Genomic DNA, 12500 nt, shown 5'->3' on the forward strand with positions numbered 1-12500 from the left:
TACACAAGGCATCGGGAGAAGCCAAGAATATTCTGCTTTGTGGTGACTTTAATGTTGATCTGGTCAGTCAATCTCCCACATCCCAGCATGCTTCCTTGCATGACATCACAACCAGCTTAGGCCTGCATCAACTTGTAAAATCTCCAACACGCATAACGCTGCAAGGGAGCTGCACTCTATTAGATCATGTCTATAGTACAGCTCAAATCATATCCCCGCCTGATGTGTGTCCAGTTCCGTTCAGCGACCACTGTGCTATTGCAACCAAGATTTGTGTTAAACCAGTGCCGACAGCATTGCCTTCTCAGCGACTTTATCGAAACTTCAAGAGAATGGACTTGGCATCACTTCGTATGGATATATCTTGCGCCAACCTCTGTGAACTTCGTGGGTCCTGCGATGACATGTGGCAACAGTGGCTGACTAAGGTTGTGCCCATTCTTGATGCACATGCTCCATTGCGCCACGCGTCTTCCCGACCAAGACAGCATTCACCATGGGTCAATGAACATTTGTTCCTGTTGATACGACGACGTAACCACGCTCATCGGAAATGGCTGCAATCTAAGTGCCAGACTGATTACGATGCGTTTAAAGAAGCCAGGCGTATCGTGACTCGTATGAACCGTGAATTGAAGACGAATTTTTTTCAGTCTAAGTTCACCAGTGTTCAAGGTAATCCCAGGAAAACGTGGAAGGTTTTGAACGAGTTATCCGGAAGACAACGTGTTCAATCCGTTCCACAATGCTCTGCAAGCAACATTGGGTGTGTATTTGCTGATGTTGTCAGTGATCAACAACGAGCACCTGAACTGTGTCTTCCACAGGGCCCAGTGGGACCTAAAGGTTTTACATCCTTCAGTTCGGTGTCAATAGGTTGTGTGCGTAAACTGTTGGGTTCCTTGGACACCAGCAAAGCGACAGGCAGTGATGGAATACCCGCATTTCTTCTGAAGTCCTGCGCTGATTTGCTAGCTCCCTCCTTAACATTGATATTTAATGCATCTCTTGCTGTTGGTTCTGTGCCGGACGGCATGAAGTTGGCACATGTCACGCCGGTATTCAAGGCTGGAAATCCTCAAGATCCGGGAAATTATCGCCCTGTGTCTCTCCTGCCAATTGTGTCGAAGCTGTTAGAACGAATTGTCCATAGACAACTATCCTCATTTCTGGACAAGGAGAATTTGTACCCTCCCTGTCAGTTTGGCTTTAGACGTCAACATTCAACGGAAGACGCTCTAGTTTTCGTCACGGACACGTTTGTTCGCGCTCGCGATGCCGGACAAATTACTGGTGCTGTGCTCGTGGATATGTCCAAAGCATTTGACAAGGTCAGGCACCAAGTGCTCATTAATGATTTGTTTGAGCTTGGCATATCTGGTTCAGCATTAGTTTGGTTTGCCGACTATTTGTCCAATCGTCGCCAAATAGTGCACATTGCTGAGAACTATAGCCCTCCTTTCCCCTGCATGTGTGGCGTTCCCCAGGGCTCTGTTCTTGGTCCGCTGCTTTTTGTACTCTATGTTCGTTCGATCCAGTCCATTGTCTCCGAGTTTTGTGTGAAAGTTATTCAATTTGCTGACGATATTCTATTGTATGTTTGCGGTACGCAGAAGAATGCGCTTAGCAACTCCCTGTCTGCAGCTGTCTCAGCCATTAGTACCTGGCTGTCAAACCGCAATTTAATTCTAAATGCTCGGAAGACACAAGTGCTCTTCCTGTCTACGCCACATATTACTGACCACCAATTTGCAGTCTACTGCCATGGAGTGCAGCTCAAGCAAGTGACATGTGCAAAGTACCTTGGAATACATTTGGACCAGGATCTTTCTTGGAGCACTCAAGTTGATTCTATGGTCTCCAAACTAGCCAGTAAAATTGGTATTCTGTTCCGAAATCGACACAATATTCCGCTGACTTGCCGAGAAACCTTCGTAAAGTGCCTAGTGTTGCCAGATTTTCTATATGCATCAAATTGTTTTTCTGCTGGCCTTTCCTTAACCCAGTTAGGTAGGCTTGAACGAATGCTAAAGCGAGCTTTGCGTTCAGTGTACGATACTGGTTTTTGTAGCCCATCAAGCCCTTTATTTGCGAGACTTGGTCTAGATCGTTTGGCAACCATGTATTGCAAGAAATTACTGTATCTGACGTGGCGCTGTTTGGAAGGCCGCTGTAGTGTCACATTAAGTCAAATGTTCGAGCGTTTAAATAATGGTCTTGCAACGCGCAGCCTTGTATCACGCACTCTTAAGTTGCCCATGCTCAGAACTGCCTTTGCCCGTCATGGCGCTTCCTTCCAATGTGCTAAGCTGTGGAATGATTTGCACCCTCTAGCTCGCTGTGTGGATAACTCCGCCCGTTTTAAGAAACTGTTACCCCAATGCCTTGCTTTTTCACGCTAGTAATTATGACTTTCAGCTATGCAAAATGCGAACATGATCACCTATCCAATACCGGTAGTCTATTATTATATTAATTATTCATATCTTTTGCATCTTTCCCTCGAGTGGGTCTATTGTTATTAGGCAATTGTCTGTTATAGTCACCACTATAAATAAAAATCCAATCCAATCCAATCCAAACCCAGGGCCAGGATTTAGCACTACAGTCGTCCGTGATATCTCCCTGCACGCTATGACTCCCTGATGGATACCTTGCATGGATCAACTGCTAGTAAAAATTGCAGGTGTGTGTGTTTGTATGTGTGTGTGTGTGTGTGTGTGTGTGTGTGTGTGTGTGTGTGTGTGTGTGTGTGTGTGTGTGTGTGTGTTGTAACTTGCTTTTCTCTACCTGCTCCCAGTCCCGTGCCATCTCCACACTTATACAAAGGGACGACGATAACTACATTTAGAGGACTGTTTATTGACACGACGAAGAAACACAACTAGACATGACGAACTCAAGACGAAGACATCATGAACTCAAGACGAAGACATCATGAACTCGAGACGAAGACTGCTTTTTTACACCACAGCAACACGCGCATGCACCAACATGACGTACACACGACGTACACAAAATAACGTACTACAACATGTGTGTGTGTGTGTGTGTGTGTGTGTGTGTGCGTGTGCGTGACATGATGACATGATGGCATGTAGACAGACAGTGGCAGGTAACTTGTTCCTTACCCGCCACATCGAGTGCAGGAAGGTAGTCAGACTGCTGGAACGTGCCGTCATAATCCGACTGATAGCCACCCTCCATGAACGCAGCCGAGTTTGCCGGCTCCAAAGCACCGCTGCCGCTGCCATCATCTCGACTGGCAAGAGGGAAAGCAGGAGTAGAAGAAGTAGCAGCAGCGTGTGTGCTGTGAGCGTATGATGGCATCATGGCCGAGGAGTCAGGTACATAGTCATCTGGCACTCTCCGCCACACGGATGGGATCAGGTCAAGACGACTCAGCATCTTGTTGAAGTCCATTCTCATAGCTCGTCCCATGCCTGCAAACTCAGTGTACGCCTTTACATGGAGGTGCAGAAAAAGGGACACAGGAGGAGGAGACAAAACGGATATGAAACACTGGTGGAAAGAACCGTACCAAGCTGTAGTTTATGCTCATGCAAAGCATACCACACTACCATATTTCACCTTGACACGGCAGCAAGATCCAGACTGGGCTTCTACTAGAGATTGGGCTTATGATTTTTAAACCATCTGTTTACATGTACATTGATCATCATTTTATCATTACACCAGTAGCAGTAGCACAAAGCTTCCCACCAGGTATCGTGAATGCAGGTTTGTACTTCCTGGTACACGGAGTCTGTTCTTTTTACCTCGGAGATCACAGACTTTTGCCACAACATTAGGGTGTGTGACACTTAATGATGTCAAACATGCATGGACAAGATCCATACAGTTCTCCATTATAAGCCCTGCGCATATACAATGTACTGGAGACTGCGCTTGTATATCTTGGAAGCCCTCTTGGAGTGCGCTCATAATAGAGACTGGGCTTCTACAAGAGACTGCGCATGTAATAGAGATAATACAGTAGCTATGCACACTTGATACAGTAGATATGCACACTTGCTTAGGAACAGAATACATACGGGATTATAGCGGTCGCAATTCTGAAATACTTGATACATCGTTTCAACAAAGTCATCGACGGAATGAAACTCGCCATAGCGTAGCTTTGCATGGATAGTTTCAAAGTCCATGGGGTAAGGAACTTTCTCCAAATAGAGCGGTGCCTGGAGAATGAAGAACAACACAACAAGAACAACAGCATTCAAGTCAGGTCACACTTATCATGCCAAGAACCCACATGTATAGTACAAGCAAGACTTGCCAAGAGTACATGAAAACCAGAGTGTGCAGCTCGGGGCATTTTCTACTATGGGTGTCTGTCAAGCCGGAATTCCGTGATTACATCATATTTGGCGCAGGTCTGAGGCGGGAAGTGGCGTAGTGCGTACAACTGAGCTGCAGTTGCGCAGAAAGAGACCTGCTTGAATCCTGCTTGTACGCACTACATCACTAAAATGATGTAATCACGGAATTCCGCCATGACAGCAACCCATCCGAGCTGCACACTCTGGTTTTCATGTACTCCTGCTACAAGTAGTACCAGAATGGCACCAATAGTCGCTATGGCAACAAGAAAGCAAGCCATTTCAATTGACATTGGTGAAGCCTGAACATGTCTAACTTAATGGTACAGCAGCAGCAGCAGCAGCACTACAGTAGAGAGGCGCCAGCAAAGACGATGGACGTCGACAACAATTACAACGGGAAGAGTGATGTCAGCAGCAGCAGCAGCAGCAGCAGCAGCAGCAGCAGCAGCAGCAGAAACCACAGCAGCAGCAACCACGGCAGCATCAGCAGCATCAGCAGCAACAGCAGCAGCAGCAGCAACCACAGCACCGACTACCGGTAGCTGGAGCAAGAAGAGCAGCTAAAGCCGCGACTAGAAACGATGACGACGACAACCACCGCAACCGCAGCTGTAGAAGCCGTGACGATGACAAACACAACTACAACAGCAGTAGAAGTGCCAGCAACAATGACTACACCCGCCACAACAACAACACCAGCAGCAGCATTAGCAGCAACATTAGCAGCAGCATTAGCAGCAACATTAGCAGCAGCATTAGCAGTAATGATGATGACAGCCACCGCCACCGCCACCATCACCACCACCACCACGAATATTTGAACTGAAAATTTTCAGTTCGCTGGCCACACGCAGGCAGCCCACAGGCACGGTGCTAGTCAGGGAGTCGTCAAATATTTGAATACTCCCTGCTGCTAGTCTGTACAAGTGTGACATTCGTGCATCAGCGCTGTTATGTGAAGGGTAGAATGATGACTAGAATCTACACACTCCGCACAAGTAAGTCGTGCCTCGAGTCCTTGACTGCAGCTGCTGAGGGCATCCTCTGTGTAACTGATCACAGGAAGTGAACCCACACGGACTTGTCACGTCTAGTTTTGCTGTGCTGTTACAACTAGGATTCAACACGGGCGCTAGACACCAACACGGGGAGTCGCAATGTGACGAGTTATGAAGAATGTTCGTTCGTTCGTTCGTTAGTGTCAAGAACGTTTGAGTACTGAGAAATTGTGTCCGTTTAAGCACTAACATGACCTACAGTGCATGTACGCGCCAAAATCAGCAAGGGCACCGGCCCCGGTCATCCCATCGAATTTCAATGTCCAGGACGGTAGACTGAGGGCATACCTATGTAGCATGTACAGTGAGTATAGCTGGACGGACATACACATGTACAGCGAATAGTGCAGTGAGCATATCATATTATTACCGTGCTCAAGTCAACCGGTCCTCGGAAGATGGATCCGTTTCCATTCTCTTTCATTCTTCTCACACATACTTCACATTTCTGCATCCAAACAAAACACCAAGGGGAACACAACGTATATATCAGTCGACTTCTGATCTGCCAAGCACCAATGTGCCATCATAGAACTACCGGTGGTTTCCTATAACATAAGTGCAACAACAGTAACACCATACACAGATAACACCATACACAGGTAACACCATACAGGTAACACCATACAGATAACACATCATTTTCGAATTGTTTTACCCTCAGACTAAAATGATAATCAGACTGGTAAGGTCCGTTGCACACTACGTTTAAGAGTCTACGAGCGCGGTCCAGTATAAGTTGCTCATGAGTTTTGTTCAGTGCACACTGCACATAGCTCACTTGTTGTTTACGTGAATCGTCATGACAACGAGGATGCACAGCAATTTTTGCTGTCCTTTTGTGCTATTCATGACCTTCGACCTTTGTACTTACTTAGTCTTTGGCGGACTGGCGCACCCTGCGCATGCGATGGAGTCAGTGGTTTACTTACTGCTTTTTTCTTCAGTTCAAACCTTGATTTTGTCGAGGAGATCGAGAAAGAAGTCGTGCACACACCTGAAGCAATGAATATCTGGGATGACGGTAGAAGGCCAGTGCTGCCAACCAATTGGGTCTGTTTTGCGTACTGCGACTTCTGATTTTCCGTATTTGCAGCGTTTTTCCGTACTACCAATGAAATGCCTTGTGCATTGCTTCTATCAGGGAGTATTGTACTACTCCCTGGCTTGTATTGTGCTTTTTTGACACTCGCATTCTTGTCGGTGGCAAAATTTGCTAGTGCAAAACATGTGTGACTGGTACCGAGACGTGTTATTTTGTGCTACATCTAGTCGAAGCATGGCAGACTCGCTTTGGCACAGGGATATTCATCGCTCAGTTGGCGCTTGCCGTGCTTCTACATACATACCTGTAGCTAGTAGTAGTAGAATTTATTATTTTGATAGGGAAGGCCCTACAGACGTTGCCGTCTTGTTACAGGGAACCCTAAGTGCTCTTTACAGAGCGGAACAAAAACGGATAGATGCTCAACCTGACGACACGAGACAGGCAGAGAATTCCACCTATCAGCGCCAAGGAAAGAAATACAGAACATGCCATATCTAGTGGTAGCAGCGGGCAAAGAAAGTGAAGAGAACGATTGCCCTCTAGTGCGTCTCTAGCTGATCGATCCTATACAATTTTCCGTACCATTTTTGCTCAAATTCCTCACTGCGGACGAAGGAGTGATTTTCCGTACAAATACGGAAAATACGGAAGGTTGGCAGCACTGGAAGGCGGAAGGTGGCCATCGCCACTGTGTCCTTGTTCAAAAGCTTTCAAGACCAGCAAAGCGATTGTATTGCAGATGCCAGCTCCCCGCTCCAAGTCATTGCTTTAGAAGATTCAGGAATGTTTACTCACCCGGAGAAGTAAAGCTGCCAAACAAGCAAAAAGCAGGATATAAGCTGCTTTCTACAGGGGTGCGCGACTTGCTGAAAAGGAAAAAGCAATTTCTTGATTTTCCCGCCACATTCCTTTGATTTCCATGGGAACATACAAGTATGCGCAGCTTATATGAGTTTTTGTACGTAGTGTGCAACGGACCTAAAGTATGTAAGACTGGTTTGCTGAATAGTGCGGTGGTTTCAAATAAATCACATGACCATAAGGGACAGCCATGCTAGTTCCAACCCCACACAACTCCTGCATCTATGGGTCACATGATGTCGGTGGCCATGTTGGTTCCACTGTCCACATGCCATGATCACTTTCTACACAAGTCAAGTCACATGACAAACTGATGTGTGAAGTCACACTACAGTCTACACAGTACACTGGTAGGTAGTGACTAAGTCAGAGTGTTCAGGCATGCCGCCGCCGCCGTTAGAAAGTCAAGTCAGAACACCTTCATACACCACTCACAGCTACTATATCCCTTGGTAGGTGTTGAGTTGCTATAGCTGCAAAACAAAGTGACGCATACACACACAAGTACTTTTGTGGATATTGAAATCCATTAAGAAGTCAAGCGGCCATGGGGCGCTGGCCGTTTAGCTGTCAATGCTGCTGCATGCATGCTGGTCCCTGCTGCATGCATGCTGGTCCCTGCTGCATGCATGCTGGTCCCTGCTGCATGCATGATGGTCCCTGCTGCATGCATGATGGTCCCTGCTGCATGCATGATGGTCCCTGCTGCATGCATCAGTGATGGTCCCTGCTGCATGCATGATGATCCCTGCTGCATGCATGATGGTCCCTGCTGCATGCATGGTGGTCCATGCTGCATGCATGCTGGTCCATGCTGCCTGCATGATGGTCCCTGCTGCCTGCATGATGGTCCCTGCTGCATGCACGATGGTCCCTGCTGCATGCATGATGGTCCCTGCTGCATGCTTGATGGTCCCTGCTGCATGCATGATGGTCCCTGCTGCATGCATGATGGTCCCTGCTGCATGCATGATGGTCCCTGCTGCCTGCATGATGGTCCATGCTGCATGCATGATGGTCCCTGCTGCCTGCATGATGGTCCCTGCTGCACTGCATGCTCGAGTCCCATTTTTAGTATTTTTTTAACAGTTTGAAAGTGCGTGTACGTGCTAAGCCGACCTCGGTCATTACACCGGATTTTTATGTCCACAACAGACTAATATGTGAACACATGCACATATGTACACAGCATGCACGCACGCACGCACACACACACACAAACACACACAAACACACACATGTACGCTTTACATGAACATACACACACACACACACACACACACATGCCATATCTGCGCACACACATGCATGCACACAGTCAAACACAAATACACACACACACACACACACACACACCTCAGACCTCAGACCTGCCCATCGCAGAAGCGATGATAGCGAACAGCTATGTTAGACATAGCAACTTGTGCTGGGATTACACCATTCAACAGCTTGCAAGGCTGATGAATTGACCGCCACTAATTTTAGCCTGGTATCCACCACACAGCTGATTGAAGTGGCTTTTTCTGGCCAGTGAATCCCTATTTTTCATTTTTTTCATTTTTTTACACACACGCCACACCACATACGCACACACACACACACACACACACACACACACACACAAACACACACAGGTACGCTTTACATGAACATACACACACACACACATGCCATATCTGCGCACACACATGCATGCACACAGTCAAACACAAATACACACACACACACACACACACACACACACACACACACACACACACACACACACACACACACACACCTCAGACCTCAGACCTGCCCATCGCAGAAGCGATGATAGCGAACAGCTACAGAGGTCTAGCCAGGATTTTATGCCAGCCGGCCAACGTTCTAGTTAAAATGCATCGTTATGGGGGCTGCGCCCCCAGACCCCCGCCATCAGTCACGTATCCACACAGACACACACACACACACACACACACACACACACACACACACGCACACACACACACACCACTACAAATCTTTCATTGCAGCTTGCATCTCCTTTCGCTTCGTCCAATTATGGGCATTCATCAGGCAGTTGTGAAAATGTGATTATAGGTAAATTAACAAAATATGAAAAAGGAAGCAAACAGGTACATGAGCATGGATCATGTGTTCACCAAGGTCATGATTGTCTGCATGCAGTGTACATTGGTCATCTGACAAGACCCAGTCTAGCCACAGCCCTGTACACCACCATAACTAAAGAAGCAGCGAACCATGACCCAACCTGTTACATTTTACTGACGTACTCAAGTGCATACTCAAGGATTTTGAGTGAAGAGCTAGCACTGAGCCTGAGTAGCCAGTGCTACGTACTGTACTGTACATACCTATGCCTAGGATGTGGGTTGTACTCCACCATATGGACTCAAGTGCTAGTGCAGTGCACTACAGTCTACATGGGGGTGACTGCAGCCGGCCAAAATTACCCTTGGAGCTGTCTCAGCCGGCAGGTCGCCCTCCCAGCCGGCATTCTGCCGGCTGAGCCGGCTTTGGCTAGATCACTGAGCTATGTTAGACATAGCAACTTGTGCTGGGATTACACTATTCAACAGCTTACAAAGCTGATGAATTGACCGCCACTAATTTTAGCCTGGTATCCACCACACAGCTGATTGAAGTGGCTTTTTCTGGCCAGTGAATCCCTCTTATTTAATAGCTTTTTTAATTTTTTCCATTTTTTTATTTATTATATTTTTACATACACACGCCACACCACATACTCCGGCATACACTGGCTGTTAGTAACCACCCAGGAGAATGAAAGAAGAGCTAGGAGAATGAGAAAGAGAAGAAAGACGCGTGCGACCATAATCGTCGAGAATTGAACCCGCAACCTCTCGATTGGAAATCGACTGCACATACCACTGCACCATATGGGACACACACACACACACACACACACACACACACACACACACACACACACACACACACAGCAAAAATGCCCAAAGAGTTAGTAGAGTAGGCCAGGCTCAGTGACCAGGACAATGCAAAAAATAACAGTCACAACCTATTACAATGTTGTGTGTGTGTGTGTGTGTGTGTGTGTGCGTGTGTGTGTGCGCGCGCGCGTGTGCGTGTTCGTGTGTGTGTGTGGTATGTGCATGCATATGCATGTGGGTCTTACCTGCATCCCAATCACTAGGAAAGGCGGCTGCCATGTCAGAGGAGGTATTTGCCCCATGCTTGCGCTGACTGACACATACCGGACAATACCACTTGCCTCTATATTATGGGTAAGCAAACAAGCAGCAGCAATAGTGGCGACAACAGCGGCAACGGCAGTGGAATCAGTGAAGGTGATCACATAAATTGCAATTCAATCGTAACCAAGGTAACCGGAATGAGAGCAGCAGAAATAGCACAGGCAGCAGTGACAAGGATCATCAGAAAAACATTACCGTGACAACATGGCCTAGCTAGATCACCGGAAGTTTCTTTAAAGCTTTGCTAACGCCGACTTAGATACTATGTAAACAAGCTGCTCATAATTATACTTATCAGCCTCTTTAAATCTAGGAAGGACCTCCAAGTTATTACCGTATGTCAGCGCCTTTAAAGGCATTGCCTTACATGCATATTTGAAACACCGCTGCTTTCTTAGATATTTTAGATGCAAAATTACTCACCCACGACGCCATGCCATAGAAGTCAAAGTCCACACAGAAATTTCAATCTAAACCCACCTGTTCACCCTACCTCCTGGGCTGTAAGTTTGTTAGTATAGTACTTATTCCCTCATTTTTACAAAACACATGTCAAATGTCATTTCATTTATAAAGCCCCTGGCTTCATAACCGAGACTGGCTCTATAATCGAATATAACTCCATGGCTTTAAAGGTGCGGACATACGGTAAGTTAAAAGAACTATAGTTTCACAGCCAATGGGAAAGTCAACAAGGATCAAGGCATGGATGCAGCTCCTCTGAAGCAGTGGGTGTGAGTTGATCGCACTCACCCAAGTGGTCAAAGACCAAAAAAACCCAATATCTTCATCAAGATTAGCCTGGTGGAGGGTCACAAGATTAGCCTGGTGGAGGGTCACAAGATTAGCCTGGTGGAGGGTCACAAGATTAGCCTGGTGGAGGGTCACAAGATTAGCCTGGTGGAGGGTCACAAGTACAAGTTCCCAATACACTGCCGGTAACTAGGAGTCGTAATATGGCCGAAAAATATATTCCTACTTGATAGGCAAGACTGGAACTGTGTACCCTCGGAAATCTATTCCACCTTGATAGGCAAGATTGAACCGTGTACCCTCAGTTGGGTCTGCGTTTCAACTGACCGCCTCAACCATACCAACTGCCCTAATTGTATAGCCAGCAAGGTCCTTCCTAGATTTGAAGAGGCTGACTAGTATAGGCAAGAGTACATAACCCCCAGAGTGCGCAAGTTCACTTATCAGGTCTGGGACGGCGAAATCCGTGTTGCACGTCATAATAATGATATCCTGAGTAGGGGAAGTGTGGACGTGGTGCGCTGCGTCGATGGAATGAGGCAAGTCCGACCCCAACAATGACGCACATCACGGATTACACCGTCCCACAACCCCATCCCAGTTGCACACTCTGGGGGGGGGGGGGGGGGGGGGGTATGTACTCTTGGTATAGGCCACTGTTATGGACATGGGTTTGTACACACAAAATCCAAATATACCTGGTGGTACGTAGTCTATACCGATTCTCTCTCTCTCTCTCTCTCTCTCTCTCTCTCTCTCTCTCTCTCTCTCTCTCTCTCTCTCTCTCTCTCTCTCTCTCTCTCTCTCTCTCTCTCTCTCTCTCTCTCTCTCTCTCTCTCTCTCTCTCTCTCTCTCTCTCTCTCTCTCTCTCTCTCTCTCTCTCTCGCTCTCTCTCTCTCTCTCTCTCTCTCTCTCTCTCTCTCTCTCTCTCTCTCTCTCTCTCTCTCTCTCTCTCTCTCTCTCTCTCTCTCTCTCTCTCTCACAAGTCCGCTTCCACTTTCGTTAGTAAGGCACTTTGTCCTGAATTGCTGCAATCCATAGAAACTAATTTCACCAATGCACAACCAAGACCAAAGGGCAAACATCAAGCAGAGCGACACGGCATACCACTGTAGCAGGGAAAAAAGACTTTTTGATCTCCTGTGTCTAGTAAGCAGCCGTAATGAAGATGTTAAACAGTGTACAGCGAGTTGGAAAGTGG

At 47.0% G+C, this 12500-nt stretch overlaps 1 protein-coding gene across 2 annotated transcripts in view; it reads right to left on the reverse strand.

Annotated features, from left to right (window-relative positions):
• LOC135819382 (homeobox protein prospero-like) overlaps nucleotides 1-12500 on the reverse strand; it is a 38791-nt gene that overhangs the window by 1694 nt on the left and 24597 nt on the right. For both annotated transcript variants that reach the window (XM_065332582.1, XM_065332581.1), the window contains exons 13-17: nucleotides 10468-10565; nucleotides 7746-7783; nucleotides 5772-5849; nucleotides 4056-4199; nucleotides 3132-3462 (exon numbers count right to left, since the gene is read on the reverse strand). In XM_065332582.1, the coding sequence (XP_065188654.1) occupies nucleotides 3132-3462; nucleotides 4056-4199; nucleotides 5772-5849; nucleotides 7746-7783; nucleotides 10468-10565 (689 nt within the window). The remainder of the gene's footprint in view (nucleotides 1-3131; nucleotides 3463-4055; nucleotides 4200-5771; nucleotides 5850-7745; nucleotides 7784-10467; nucleotides 10566-12500) is intronic.

Source organism: Sycon ciliatum, chromosome 6 (genome assembly GCF_964019385.1).
Source record: "Sycon ciliatum chromosome 6, ocSycCili1.1, whole genome shotgun sequence".
Classification (NCBI taxonomy): domain Eukaryota; kingdom Metazoa; phylum Porifera; class Calcarea; order Leucosolenida; family Sycettidae; genus Sycon; species Sycon ciliatum.